At 42.2% G+C, this 16,324-nt stretch overlaps 1 protein-coding gene across 1 annotated transcript in view; it reads left to right on the forward strand.

Moving 5' to 3' along the window:
- Positions 1 to 16,324, forward strand: part of LOC141765925 (N-acetyl-beta-glucosaminyl-glycoprotein 4-beta-N-acetylgalactosaminyltransferase 1-like) — a 163,703-nt gene that overhangs the window by 136,710 nt on the left and 10,669 nt on the right. The window contains exon 9 of the mRNA XM_074632235.1: positions 14,252 to 14,318. Within this exon, the coding sequence (XP_074488336.1) occupies positions 14,252 to 14,318 (67 nt within the window). The remainder of the gene's footprint in view (positions 1 to 14,251; positions 14,319 to 16,324) is intronic.

The raw sequence follows: 16,324 nt of genomic DNA on the forward strand, positions 1-16,324 counted from the left end.
GCGGAGAACTGTGTGTGTGTGTGTGTGTGTGTGTGAGTGTGTGTGTGTTCGAGAGAGAAAGAGAGGGAGGCATGCATCTACTTTACAACCATGCCATACTGACACTTGGGCCTCCAGTCTAGCTTGATGATGGTGAATTGGCACAGTCAGCTGGTAACTACCTATGTCAGTGTTTTCACACAGGCTGTATGACTGTCAGTGGCAGGTCTCCCAAGTACCATACTGTTGCTGTGGGATGTTGTGGGTCGTTGATGTGGGTGTGTTATGAATATTCTGCTGATGATGTGCAAGTGTGACTAATAAATCACACCCTGTGACAGCCACGTCCCAGTGGCAAACAAATTAACTTTATTTGGAGAGTCTCTTTATACAACAAACTCCCCAGACTGAGTTGGTGAGATGGGCTACAATTCAATAAAGGCATTATGTTGCTGTTATTGTGTACTTGTTGCTGGACTGGTGAATACTACTGGTTAATCTGGTGCCAGTGGGGAGGGTGGGGTCCTAGATGGTGTGTTAGGCCAACCCGGTCTCACTCCCAACTCGTCAAATACCGCCGCTTGGTCAGTGCCCCTTGGCGTCTGATACCAAGGCAACCTTTAGCGTCTGTCTGGGACACACCAGGCTTTCAACTAACTCCAATGCAAACCCAACCGCGTCATTATTAGACGGTCAGAGCAACCAGTGTCATATACAGAGCGTGAAAATCCGCTCAGGGCTCGTGGGAGGGGATGTTGGATGGGTCAAACAAACACATCACTTTCACCGGGGAGACTGCTGTTCGTGGCCCGTGCGAAACCAAGTCAACGTTGACTTATTTTACCGTAGTTTTGTTACATAACTTCTGTACTTCACTAACGCCAATAACGTAACAAGTGTAGTTATTTTACGCAACAAAAATACTTATTTGAACCCCAACCAAAAACTATTCCTAAGCCTAACCAAGTAATTTTGCTGCATAAGTAAAAACCTAAAGGCGAAGTAAACATACGTTAGAAGTTTATTTTGAAAAGAGACTGTATTTAAGGAACGAGCAGAAACTGACACGCCGTCCCTGACACACCCGAAACTGATCCTAGAGGAGTCATCATTTGAAGCGTAGCGCTACTGACTGAGCTGCTGTGTTTGACGAGTGAGAACGTGTTGGTTAGGCCGTGTTCAGACCAAAAAGACACGCGCCTCATTCATTCGTTTCATGCATTGGCACAGTCGGTGTCTTAAAACAGAGATCTCTGAAAAATAAATATACAGAATGCTCTGGCAAAATCACTGAATCTGGCTCAATGTTTGCCACAGCACAGTGTGTCATCTGGCAAATACAAGCACACGTTCCTTGTAGCATTACAACGCTTATTGTAATGTGAACAGTGTAATTCTAATGTTTATCTCACATTCATAGAGACGGGCAATAAAATGATTGTCGTTGGAATAACTATTAAACCTGCATATATTTATTTATTTATAATTCTTTTTGTGGCCGCTTAGGGGCAACCCAACCGCCTTTAAACACAGCGTTGACACATTATTACCTTCTAAAGTTCATATGGCGAAAAGCGTTAGCAAACAACCTATTTACACATCCAGAAGACAGGGAGCAACATCAGCATTCATTTTGAGTCATGTTTCTGTCCAACATTCACTCTCCTTGCAGCTCTGTTTTGATTTCCACCAACTCCTGAAGGAAACATCTGTCTCTTTAGCTGCTAAATGCTCCACTATGTTCACCAGCTTGTCTCTAACTTTGTCTGCCTGCTGTTTGGTGTTGAGCAGGTAGTGTGGGTACAGTGGGTTTATCAGAGCTTCCTCACTAAAAAAGGGCAGCTTTCTATGGCTGAAAACAGGTTTGAAGAGAGTAGAGAAAGTGAGCCAAAACATTAAAGTTGGAGGCCATCAAACCAAAACTATGAGCAGAAAGACAATAAAGCGCTCCGTAAAACTGAGGGGAACTGCAGAGTTGCCGATAATTTTGAGTAGCTTTGTCGCTACGACTGACCCCTATCACATTGCATCTACAGTAGTCTGTTTTTACACTGTCAATATAAAAATGTTGATTAGAGCAACTTTAAAATGGATTAAAAATGGATACATTATTTAAACCTGACTTCCCGGAGCATATTTTAAATTCTCACTGCTACAGTATCTAGGATATAGGAATATACCCAAAAGACAGACCTGCATTGTTTTAATGCATGGCTATTCCTGTTTTGACTTCATATGTATTAGAGGAGACAGATAGCTGAATACAGCTTCCCCAGGTGGACAGTGGAAGTGTTGACCATCAGATGGGGAATTGGCCATGCCAAAATAGGAAGAAAAGGGGGAAACTGCTAAAAAATACAGTCTTTTGCATTAGCAATTAAGATTTACGGCTTTGAAATGAAAGGTTTCAGTCTCTTAATCAGAGCTCATTGGCTTGATCTAAGAACAAAGACCGAACGATATCAAAAAAGGGAGAACTGACAGGAGAAGGAAAGAAATGGAGCAGGAGTGTGCAGAATGATATATTGTACCAAGTGTGCACTGGAGGCCTTGATATGAAGTATTTCTGTTCCCTCTACCTCGCGCTATTTCTCATTCAAATCATCCAGAAAAGTGTTGATGTGATTATGTCTCCCAGTGAATCAAGGTCATGTGGAAATCCATCTCTCTGTCTGTCTCTCTCCCTCATCCCCCACTCAGCCAACGACTCACGAGGCCATCAAAGTGGGTTTGTACTTGTAGAAACAATTTAATGAAGCGTATAAAAGTCATGCAGCAAATCAAGATAGTGCGCGGAAATGTGTGCATGTGTGTGTGTACGCTGCGCTGTCTTAGTGAGGCCCCTGTGTGTGATTTAACAGCGGAATACATTTCACACCTTGACAAAAAAAATAGCAGATTTACCGTGACCGGCCCACAACAGCATAAGCCCAGGGCTCACATAAATCCGCAGAAACCCAGGCACTCATTTGTTAAAGAGCAGATAGCGTGGATTCACAGCTCTTTCTCCTGTGTTCTGTGCCAAGCTGTGATTGCGTGGTCAAAGGTGGACTGTTCCTCTGGGAAAGCATTTGTTTAGCAGCGCTTGTTATAAAGAAAGAAGAGGGTGTAAATATCAGATAGTACACAAGCGCGGTCTGGAAGTTACCTTTTGGCGAGAAAATAAGAAAGAGAGGCCTTGTTCTCTCTGCGTTGGCCCCTTTCTTTTCCATCTTGTGAAGGAATTATGGAGAATGGCTGCAGGAAGGCGGAACATGAACGCATTAGAGACAGGAAGAGACAGGTTAGGAATACACCGTGCCTTTCCCAAGGGGATGGAAACAACTGCTTGTGTATGTATGAACAGCAGACCAACGAATGAGGAGATTGTTGAGTTATTAGGATGAGTGGGCACGTTACTAAACCTGCACTCTGACTGAACCTTTCCACTTCTACGCTCTATTCCAGTGTTTTTCTTCAATTAACTTCAAATAAACTCTCTTCGGAGTGATGACTGTTTTGAACATGGATTACACGAGATGAAAGAAGACGTAGTGAGTTTCTTAAATGCCATCTGGATCTTTGTCAGTGACACACAGGACCTTTCCACTGGCCTAATGGAAAACGTCTCTTGCGTAGCCATGTGACAGAATGACGGAAAGTGTTGGCCATTAAACGGTGTGATTGAGAGGAGGATGGAGTGGGAGAAAGAAGAGGAAGAAAGTCACGCCTTAATTAGTAATGGCAACTTTATGGAGAGGCATGGGTGTTGGATTTAAATGCAGGATTTTAATGGCCTTCTTTTTATCACTCCTGCCAGACCAAGTCTAAAACTGCCGGCCGATTAATACACACACCCATGTATGCACACATACACACACACACACACACACACACACACACACACACACACACACACACACACACACACGTCTACCCCAACCCCCACAGACTCATGGGTGCACATACAGGCCTCTCAACATCTGCCTCACGCTTTCCCTCCTCAGTATAATTCAGTGGTGGCCCGTGCGACCTGGAGCCAGCTGTTAAAGTATATTGTGTGTGTCGTTTTACTTTGGTAATAATTAAGCTTTCTCGCAGTTTCTTTACCACTTCAACACCTTTTGGGGTTGACTGAAGTTCAGCAGACATATGGAGTCATATTTCTTGCCTCAGTTCACTTTATGGTTTTCACTGCGTTCTCCTTTACCTTTTCAAATACTTTTTTTTCCACTTTAAAGTTTTTCTTACGGTCATTTTTATCTCGTTTAATTTGCTTCTTATCATTACCATGCACACATTCGCTTTGCTCCTCCCCTAAATTACTTTTATTTTCATTTTGACACACATTTTAAGATCCCAGATTAAGATGAAGGTGTGTGTTTGGTGGTCTTTTCTAGCAATTTACGTGGTTCTCACCTTTTGCTGATGGATGTACATGTATAAGGAATACTGGATACAGAGTTGGAGGCCGAGCCCCGTTCATGCATATGAAAGTTGCTCAGTGGCGAATGAAGCAAAAATATCTTGACTTCCGAGTATTAAATTACCCGGATCTTCCGGGGATCTTCTGCATCCATTGGGCCCATGGAGCAGACGCAGTAGCGTTTTCTTTAACTTCGCCTCCCAGCCCACGGTCCAGCCTCAGTTTCGGTCTCATTCACATGAACGGAGGAACGAAAATAACTCTGGATTCAGCTATTAGTGCATTTTACAACTTTGAGGACCTAATGATTTAGATAAGAGCTAATCAAGTGGGAAGTTGATTGGTGTAATTATTAATTTCATGTCCAATTTAAGTCTATGGGAAAAAGTCCAATGGCATCACATGACGGACACAGAATTTGTACATCCACTGTTTGGCTACTTTGTAAAATTTGCTTCAAAGCCTGGCGCACTTCCTGGAGACTTGGTTTTGCCAGGCCACCATATGGCCATGTCAGTTTTTTGTTTTTTTTTGTGAGATGACATTTCAATTTGCCCTTGTCTTTTGGCACCTCCATTCTTAGGTGTCACGAATATGAGTGGATATGGCATTTACTGCCATGTCCTTTGTCCTCCTATCCCCTAGAGAGCAACATCAATGCCAGTCAGTACGACTGTAATGATTGTAGGGTGATCATCCAGGCTCTCCCTCATTACGAGGGTGATGAAAAGTTCAAGATGTGGACATGAATTTGCAATGGGGAGATCTCATCATATAACTAACTATTATTCCCATTCATAAAAAACACTGGGCAAACACTAGGAAGGGATTTAAAGTTGTTAGTAGAGCTGATGTTCATATCTCTCTTTTTCTCTGTCATGCCAACGCTTTCTCTTGTCATCATGCAGATTTGATCAGACACTTCCCAAAGAGCGCCATCCCACACATGACATACTGCTTTAACATTAAAAAGGAAACTACGTAGTGTCCCGTCGCCCACACTCATTGTGTCCTTGTCATGTTAACTTTCCTGTGCTTACATTATCTTTTATCCTGTCTTACCGAGTGCCTCTCTGTGCCAGAGACACTGCATGTTTGCTGTAATTGTTAAGTGGTTTTACATTTTGATAGTCTTGAGCATGTAGCCGTTTCTCAGTATGCGGTATTTCTGGTGAGAAATGACCCTAAGATCAACTGGTCTTTATTCCCTGTTTGGTAGCTCCAGATTTGGATTCATATTTCATTTAATATGTTTTCAAGCAACTTGAGTTTAAATGGTAGAACACACAGACACACTTGTGTTAGCCATAGACTGTATATAAGAAGTGGACGTGTCACCGTGACGTCACCCATTGGTTTGTGGACTGCCATTTTTAAACCTCGAGGTCGGCATTTTGGCCATCACCATCTTGTTTTTTTGCAACTAGAAGTGACACGACAAGGTGGAGCTAACTAAATCCATACACTGAATAAGTCATTTTTTTTGGCAAAAAAAAGTTTATAATTAACTTTCATGAACTGAAAACGCACTATGAAAGGGTTAAAGTTGTGAGATGAAAACAGACAACTCCCAGACCAGATAACACCGTAGTAGCAACCTGTCAATCACAAGGTAGCCACGCCCTAAAGCATACCCTGCTTTATGGTCTATTTGACTCTAAATGGGACCATAGTTTACTACATGAACATCATGCTGTACTGAAGAAGACTTGAAACTAGCGATTGAGACCATAAACTCATGTTTACAATGTGTACTGAGGTAATAAATCAAGTGAGAAGTAGGGTCATTTTCTCATAGACTTCTATACAATCAGACTTGTTTTTGCAACCAGAGGAGTCGCCCCCTGCTGGCTGTTAGAAAGAATGCAAGTTTACGGCACTTCTGCATTGGCTTCACTTTTCAGACCCGGAGGTTGCCCAATAGAGAAAGCATATTCAGGTCATGTTGAATGTGTCAGATCACATCCAGCCGTTGTATTTTATCATTGGATGTTTTGCATTAGTTAGAGCAATTTTTCAGGTTTGTGCTGTTGTGCTGACTTAGTCCAAAACCATTTACTCCCCGTCCTACCCATGCATTAATAAAGTAATTCTTCTTTCTTCTTCTATTTGTATTCAGGTCAGGCTAGTTATTTCTGTATTATCTTGTTTCCAGTAAACATTATGTTGAACAAGGTCTGTGGCTGCAGAGCATACACATGGGCTTTTAAGAGGAGTGCTAGGATGTTCTTCATGTCATGTTAGTTTGACTTGATTTGGATCTAGTGTGAGTGTTAGTGTGACTAACTGGTTCCCTTGCAGAGCGCACAGGGCATCGCTGTAAACACACGGACTACAACATGCCAGTAATTGCCACGGATATTGGGCTCATTTGTCTTTCTGAAATGTTTGGTCTGGGAGACTTTGGCTAATGTATAATTCAGCATAGAAAATAAAACACCCCGTCACTGTATCCACCTCCTCATCTCTCTTTGAATATTGTTGCTTCGTCCCCAGGCAAGACATGATATGACATGAAAAACAAGCCACCGTTTTCATGTCAGTGTGACAGGAAATGGAGAGTGGCATTTATCCTCTAGCATATAACTGTTTAGCTCTGTTTAGTTGTCAATTGAAATAAGAGCATAATCAGTCAGGAGCCTTATGTCCTTGTTTCCATGCTGTAGTTTATGGTTTGGTGCTTTTTCGTCTCTTTTTCCCTGTCTGCATCCTTGTCAACTTTCGTTGTATAAAGGTTCTGCAACCGTATCAGCAGAGCATCAAAACACCCGCAGTCTTTTGTGTCTTCTGTGCTCTGTTGGGGAGGTATCTGTTGCGAGCCTGTCAGGACTCCCTCCTTGATGCTCGGCTGCCAGGCGCCTGCCAGTGGGCAGAACCATAGCTCCACGCTGCACACTTTCCATTACTGCGAAATGTTCAAATTCACACTTTGTTTCTCTCCCAAACAAAGCTGTCATAACTTTTCTTGTATCCTTTCAGTAAATGGAACTTTTTCTTGTCATTTCTTGTCATCTCGCACATTGTATCCCTAGTCTTGAGAAACCAATGTATCATTATTCAAAATCAGGTCCTACACACTGAGTTGAATTACCAATAAAAGTGTGTCTAGTAAAATGTACATAAAGGACTGCATTCATTTCCTCAGAGCAGTTCAGCCTAGAAACTATGTTTGTCTCTGTTGATTAAAACCATAGCAGCAGTGTTTCAGATATCAGGTTTATAATGCAATGTTCCAAAACATGAAACACACACATCGAATTACACATAACATTCATAAAACACAGAGATAGAATAAAGGAGTACGACAGACATTCCCAACGTAGCAGGATGGTCAGAGTGGCGGCCATTTTTATGTGTTCCGTTGTAGCAGGCTGACTTCTGCATCAACTAACGAGGCACATAGAAAATGTAAATGAGTTAAATTGAACAACTTAATGCTTCATCCACACACTTTTGTCAAAGCACATTGCTATCAGCAGATGAGGCTCGTTTTCTGTAAGCAGTGGAGCATTGAAGGATGGTGGAATTAGCAAGCTATCTAGCTAGCTAGCAGACAGCTGGCTGGTTATCTCTTTGGCTGGTTCCGCCAGGCTTTGGTGCTGCACTGATTATGGAAAATGAGCCGAACGGCGGGTTGGTGCCGCCGGATCTAAACGGTCCCTCCGCCTGGGGACAAGCTCCCTAGCTAACCAGCCAGCCAGCTGACTCCAAGAGCTGCGTCCGTTCTCTTCCCGTAGAGCTGCAACCACACACGTTATGGCTCCACTGACGTGTGTCCTGTTGTCACCATAACAACTAACAACAATTGCCATTTACTTTTGTACCAGTCAAATCACCACAGCAAACAGTTCAATGACCCTTCTACTCCTATTTAATTTATATGATAAAGCATCTGTAACTCCGTAACTTATCCGCTGGTTGCCAGGAAAGCTAACGAACATGTTTCCAGGAAACCAGTGTAAGACCATAATGTGTTTTTAGTTTTTGTAGATGTATAACGTGTTAATTAGTGAGCTTTAGAGGTGCTTGTCGGCAGATTTTGTTACCGCTGGACAGAACCAGAATAGCCGTTTCCAGTCTCTAAGCTAACTGGCCGCTGGAGGTAGCTTCATATTTACCGCACAGACATGAGAGTGGTATCAATCTTATCATCTAACTCTCGGCAAGAAAGCGAATAAGTGTATTTCCAAAATGTCTAAGTATTCCTTTAATTATTCAGAATTAATGTTAGTTACCAAAACAGCAGATATAAAATCTCTGAGTCAGATTACACACACATGTCTGACAGATACTAGTTGCTTATCACACAAAGTGTTGCTATGTACAGTATTTTTCTTTGGACTAGAATAGAATAAAACGTGCACTTTCCCCTGAACCTAAACAAAGGAGACAAAGAGACAAACACTCAAAGGTTATTAATATGTCCTCACATTGGCTTCTTAGCTGCCACGTTGCCTTTTTTGCACCACAACTACAGGACATAATTCTTGGCTTGTTAGCAACATGTCATTCTCAATGAAGTCCCCATTTATACAACCGAACAGCTGTCTGGCAACAGAAACACAAAGACAGGTCAACGAGAGTGCTTGTGCTGTGTTCTACCTTTCACTCAAACTCAAAATGAGTGATTACAGAGTAAATGGTGGGTGAAGGAAAGCTGACTTATTAACTGTTCTGGCAATAGTGAGAACTCTCCTCAGTAACAACCGTCACTCTATTTGTGTCCTGACCTTAGCTGAGAGATGGTAGTTGTCTCAATATTTAGTGGATTTAAGTGAACTTTCTGTTTCGTCTACAGAGATCAATCACTCGGTGTGTTTGAGAAGGATTACAACAATACATATTGTCAAAAGATGATCCATGTGTGTCAAACTCTGCAGGAGTCTCAACTCCAAGCCCCGAAGCCTTTTTGGGAGCTGGGAGATTTTTATCTCATTGGTTCACTGGAGTCCACTTGTCGCAGTCTTTTTCTCTCACTGTCTGATGTGCTTTCTTTTTTCTCTCTTTTTCCATCCACTCTCAACGACTAAACCATAACTCTGAGAGCAAACAAGCCTTCCTGAAGCAATATTTACCTCATCTATCCCTGATCTAGCCTCAGCCCACTTCTCAAGATCTGTTGTTCAACTCTGAGAGCTTGGATCATTTTTATCTTATGTCTGTCTGCAACTATCATTATAGGTCTTGTTACATATATGTTCGAAGGATACTGCTGTTGTCTATTTTTTCTATTGTCAATAAATCTCATGAAAAGACCAGCAACAACAATGCATTATTCCGTCTTTCAATACTTTCCAGCTTCCTAGTCTATGGCTCTCAGCCCCAACCCCATTCAGTCCTACCGAATATGTTCATTTTTAAAGTTTGGTCACAAATATAAACTTTTATTTCTAAGGCTAATTAATTTCCTAAAACAGCTGGGCACTGTAGTTTATAGCAAACAGTAGTGCATTTGTTGAGGGCTATTTTCAGCCGTGGATTGATACACATTTGGTGCGCTAGTGAGTATTAACAGCTGCAGGATGGTGTGTTTGGAATCGACTCAAAATAAACTACCTTCTTCGTGATGAAGGAACATGTAATCCAGTGCAAACATGTGACTCATTAATGTGTCTGTAATAGTTTTTGAGCAGCAATGGAGCTCTATATCAGACTGGCTACACAGGCATTACTATTTAGTAGAATACATTCATTGTCTGTTCTGGTCTTTTCACTGGATTTCTTTACAATAAGAACTAGAATTACCGCCTCGTGGTTGTATGCTTCCGCCAACCAGCCAAGTTGCAGTTTACATCCATGTCTGTCCAAAATGTCATCAATTCTAATCAGTTCATCCTCGAGTCCAAGTGGACGTTTTGCTAAAGTTGAAGAAATTTGCTCAAGGCGTTCCTGAGATATCCCGAGAATCGGACAGACGTGAGATCACAGGGACCTTTGACTTTTGAGCACCAAAATATAATCAGTTTTTCCTTGATTCAAAGTGGACGCTTTGCCAAATTTGAAGAAATTCGCTCCAGACAATCCTGAGATGTCGCCTTTACGAGAATTGACGATCGTATGGACGGACGTAAAGTAATGACTCCGGCAAAATGTCAAATCACCTTCCATGTCATTTCCTTCAATCTTGCTAGTTGCTGGTTCATGTGGTAATTGCAGTGACCTTAATAACTATCATATAATGTCCAGGTTGTCCTGCCCTCAAACAATCAATGTAGCTGTAGAGAGGGTGCTGCTCTAAATGACCAACCTACCTTGTCTTAATAAAGGTTAAATGAATAAATAACAGTGGAGTCCCAGTCTCTTCCTGCCTTGTTCCCTAAGGCAGGGTGTCGTCGGGCTTGTTAACATCTGTCTTGTTGCGCTGCCCACTCTGCCACCGACTTTTCTCTGTTTACCACTCTACCAATTTGGGCCTGAGGCCAGGTGTGCACGAGTGAGACACAGAGAAAGAGAGAGAGAACAGACAGAAAGCACGCAATGAACCTCGCCGTCCTCTACTGAACAAATGGACATGGACAACAGCTGGACAGTCTGATCTGTCTGATTCGATTCACCTTCATTCCATTTTATTCCCTAGAAAATTGAGGACATGACTGTGAGACCACTAATTGGAAGTTTACGTGCTGTTCATCTTATTGGATCTGAAATCTGAATTGATTTTTACATGAATGGTGAGATAGTTTCATTATGTCATTATCTCTTACAGTATGTGTCACACCAACAAAACAACTTCATATCCATAGTGCCTCAGGCTTCGGAGCAGCCGATTGAATTGAAGGAAACAAATAACTACCCTTGTGTGTGTGTGTGTGTGTGTGTGTGTGTGTGTGTGTGTGTGTGTGTGTGTGTGTGTGTGCGTGCGTGCGTGTGTGCGTGTACCCTTGTGTGTTTGTGCAACGAATCACACACTCTCTGTGTGAGTCGGAGCAACACCCTCTTTTGGCCAGCTGAATGAAAACAATATGAAAACCTCATATGTCACTGGGTGGTCCAGGAATGATGAAACGTGATGAAACAACACTGCTGGCTGCCCGTTGCCATTTTGCTCTGCGATTGGTACTTTTTATTATTTCCCCTTGGATATTGATTTTCTTTCCCCTCTGTTGAACTGGTGGGGCCAGCGAGCAGGCCTCTGCTTCTTCCTGCTGCTCCCTGTCAACACTATTTCACAGAGGACGCACCCGTACACACAGGATACACACACACACATTCACACACACAAGACAAATACTGTGTGTATGTGTACATACAAGGTGCACATGCAAACACACATCTAGATGCACACACTAGGTCAGTACCTCCCTTGGAGGAATTAATCAGAGGATCTATGGGGCCCGACAATGAGCAGGAGAACTTCGCACAAGACTTTAAACTAGGCCACACAGGTGCACATGCAGCATTTCAAGTGTTTATGTGTTGTGCTCTTAAGGCTGATGTGAGGCAGCACCAGAGTGTTGAGCTCCATTGAGAAAAGCGTTGACCCTCTCCCTACATGCACCTGAAACACCACAAACCACGAGTCAAAGCATCAACTGTCATTGACTCTTATTTGAAATATAACAAAAAAACACGGTTAGCTTTAAGTTGCATTTCTTTGCATAGTAATGAACTATTAATATAGCTTTTATATTGCCTCATTATATATTGACAATCTTAGCTGCAGGTCAACTCACTTACTAGCTTAAACTTTCTACTGTCTTCATCAGCATATGTGAGTTTTCTCATTTTGTCATGAGACTGTAGATGTTAAAATTTTGGTGATTCTGAGCACTTTTGACTTCTTGTCCATTTTGTTTTTAAAGTTGATTAGAGCCAGCCATGTCCTATTTTTATGCCCCAACGCCAGCGACAGGGTTGCCGTCCGTACGTCCCAACTGATTTGATTTTGGCGGTCGACGTCACTGTGACGTCACAAAACACATTTTTGGCCATAACTCAAGAATTCATATGCTAATTATGACAATTTCACATCACATAAAATGATAAAGTGATGACATTTTGGACAGACATGGATGTAAACTGCACCTTCACTTGTTGGCGGAGGCATAGGCTACAACTGCAAGGCAGTAATTCTAGTTTTTGGCTGGACCGCAGAGGGCTAGCCCTACAAACGCAAAAGTCTGTCACTGAGTGAGTGACTGAGTGATGAAGTTACACGATTGGTTGGCTGAGTGTTGGGGGTTTCCTCATTGGCCGTGGCTCTTTCTAAATTAAAAGGTGGGGAACAGTCCTTTATGCAAATGAGCCCGTACAGCGTCCGGCTCACGAAACTTGGACCAAGCGGTCAAACTAGGCAATCTATTTCTAAAATTAAAGGCGATTCAGCAGTGGCATAGCCTGTTTCTCGCCTAAAATGTTTTCAGAAGTAGATTTTGTTGGATTGTTTAGACGGAATAACAGAAAGTTTACGAGCAGGCTGCCATGTTGTTTCCTCTTTGAAATGGCAAGCAGAAAACCAGGGACCAATCAGGTGCATTCAACGAGAGGCTACGTCACCGCTTGAACGGCCAGTTGAGTGGAGCAGCGCGTCCTCTAGTGCCGGACCTGGTGGACATGTACCGCTGGATTTAACATTATAGACATGACCACTGACTATTTTTGTAACAACTTAACCATAAATTCACAGACTAACCACACTGTCCAGCCATATACTCGGTTTTGACCAAGTCTTGTTCTCATTTTGCAGCAAAGCAGCTAACCAATCACTGCACAAACTGTTGTAATAAAAAGCTCCAGAAGAAGACCATGACACCAGAAAAAGTGAACAAGTCGACCTTAAGATAAAATATTTTTTTGTCAAACCACTGCTTCCAAGTTCAAGAATGAACTTTCACACATAACACTGTTTTGTTTTTAAGATCAAACTCAAGTTAGTGACGGTTGAAACACTTTGACTCTCTGTTGGTATTGTGATTCGGCTGCGAGCGAAACTAAACCTCATAAGTTACAACTCACATGTGGTCTCCACTTTTTTGTCCTTCCCAGAGTCGGGCTTTGACAGCCATCTGCCTCGACCTTGAGGACAATCACCCTGAAATAATGACACGATGCTGAGGCCTTGGGTGGCCTGCTGAGCCGCTCCCTGCTGCTGCTCAGCATGATGTCGCTCTGTGTCCTTGTTTGTTGTTCTTTTAAATGTGCACTTGTTTGTGTATGTGTGCCTATGTGTTCTGAGTAGCAAACAACATGGATATCGTACAAAACAAAGGCTGGATTGGGCTTTTACATGTGCCACATCAATGACCAAATCTAAAACAGTGAATTTGTGTGTGTGTTTTTGTTTTGCATACACATGTGGAGGCATTTGCATGAGCCTAAGGAGGGTGTTTATATTTGTATTCTCAACCCGAGGGTTGGAAAATGACCTGTCTCCTGTGATTATATCCTGGGTAACCAGAAGTGACGTGGTAATTGTGAAATCTATTTAAAAGAATTGTAGCCGCTCTCTCTTTATTTCTCTCCCCATGCTTCTCTCTGTTTTCAGGTCATTACTAGATCTTCCTCCTCACACCTACTTGTCACGGCTCTGTTCTCGCTCTGCCCACGGTTTATTTTCTCATCTTGTTTGCTCATTCCTCCCTTCCTTCCTCGCCTCTTACGGCCTCACGTTTCTTGTTCTCTGTTTCATGTGCCACACTTTTTCCTTTTTTTTTGGCTTCCTCTCCTCTCTCTGGCTAAGTGTGTTTATACAAAAACCCAGCATCAGATCGATCCTGTGATGTTGCTAAGATCAATAACACAGAGAGTGTCACAGTTTAGCCCTGCAAACAGTGATGGACGATTTCTGCTCACCTTCTACTTTCCACATGTTGACATTTAGTTCACTCGATCCCTTTTCTCTCTCTCCCTCTCTGCTTTCACACACAGTGGCGTCCGTTCCTTCCTGGTCTGAAATATGAAGTGGTAGACTCAGCCTACATCTCCATGTACACAGGTAAGAGCTATCTGCCCTGCTAATCCATTTCCACGTCTTCTTGTCGTGAAAATAAAATACATTTCATGATTAATCTTTTATTGACTTTAAAGTTTTCTGATGTTTGCAGCTAAGATCCACATGGGGCTCTTTGTTTAGCTCAGAGCTTGCCAAATAGACACAGGAAATGATGCTGTAAAAAAACAACTTCATTAGTCTAGTCTGGTATCGATCAGTGGTTTAATGTCACAGAATCAGCCTTTTTTGAACCAAGATGTGCTTCTCTCTTGTCCCTCAAACAAACATTTATTGTCATTGATATTTATAAGTCTTGATGAAGGCTTAAAATCAACATGTTCCCTTATTTCATATTCAGTCTTTACTCATTGGGAAGCTGCAGATTGTCTCTATTTTTCTCTGTAGGTGTCATTCGTAGCAGAGATGAGAGCACTACCTCCAGAGTAGGATCTCTAGTCAAACCTCCATAGCTCCAAGAATAGCAACGTGTCACAGAGATTCAGTATCGTTAACAAGGGAAAATGCCAGCTGCACAGAGAATGATGTGTGGAGTTGTCATCTTGGGCAAAGCTGCAGGTTGCTAGGGATGTATGCCTTCTTGTTTATGACTCGGCTCCGCTGGGGAAAGAAGGAGGCCTTGTACAGTATATGAGGTCACCTGCTGGATTCAAACATTACCACCCTCCGCCCATCCATCCCTACTCCTCCCTTAATGTCATGCTCTCTATCTTACTGGGTTTCTCCATCCTCTCACTGTGGAAAGTGTTTGATATTAATTCTCGTTTGACACACAGAGAAGCGTTTGTAGGCGTTCCCGAGGATACTTGTCCTCTGTGTTATTCACTTTAATTAAGTCTCTGATTGGCTTTCAATTAACATAATTCAGCCGTTGTAGCACTTAATTAAAGCGTATTATTTTTCAGTTCATGCCCAAACTATGAGCCTCATTCTCATCACGTCAACACCTTGTCAGTCACAGAGTTGTAGCCAGATGCTAAGAGATGGCTGGCTCTGCAACCAATGTTCAAATACTTTACATATTTTGACATAAGAGAGCCCAAGAAGTGATCCTTAAAGAGGACCTATTATTCTTGTGTGCCTTTTTCCCTTTTCTTTAGTGTGTTATATCGTTTTTTGCATGACAAAGGTCTGCAAAGTTACAAAGCCCAAAGTCCACGCCAAAGGGAGTTACTCTCCCCCACAGAAACACTGCTCCTGAACTGCTTGAAACGTCTTGCTTGAAGAGCCGCCTTTTCTTTTGCAACGTGGTGATGTCACTAAGTAACACATTAACATAGTACCAGCCTAGCGGCTAGTTTGGCACGCCCTCAAACAAACCTAGTTAGAGGAGAGCTGGAGCGGAGTCCGAAGAGTTTGGATCGGTTTAGCAATCACAACAAAGTGGGCCAGCTGACCAATCAGAGCAGACTGGGCTTTTTGGAAGGGGGCGGGACCAGGAGTTCAAACAGAGCGTTTCAGACAGAGAGTGAAAAGAGGTGCCGCAGCACAGCCGGTATCAGAAAAGTAAAGCGTTTTTTGAACATTAAAGCATATAAACATGATCTTGTAGAAACCCAAAATACAAGTATACATCTGAAAATGCATATAATATGTCCTCTTTAACTAACTTTTTCAGCTCATATTCAGTCTCTGAACTAGGAATAATTGTGCCAAACTGGCTCTGTAGAGTGCATTTGTTCTACTACCCATGTAAGCACTTTAATTTATCTTTTAAAATTATTGAATATTTCCAGAATGTAGTATCTCATTTGGATGGGTTCCTCAACATCCATCTTTACGATGAAAAAGAAATCCTGCTGAAGTGTGTGTTATTGAATTTTTTACAAATTAGATTATCCTTTATGTCAGGAGGATAATTGTTCATGGTACAGAAACCTTTTAATTTGCAGGGCAGTTCAATACAGCTCCAAAACAATTCCTCATGGGCTCAAGCCAAATGCACCTCTTTAGTGGTGTGATAATAGTTTTTCACTTTAGAATCAGTGGAA

This window comes from Sebastes fasciatus, chromosome 4, assembly GCF_043250625.1.
Source record: "Sebastes fasciatus isolate fSebFas1 chromosome 4, fSebFas1.pri, whole genome shotgun sequence".
Classification (NCBI taxonomy): Eukaryota; Metazoa; Chordata; class Actinopteri; order Perciformes; family Sebastidae; genus Sebastes; species Sebastes fasciatus.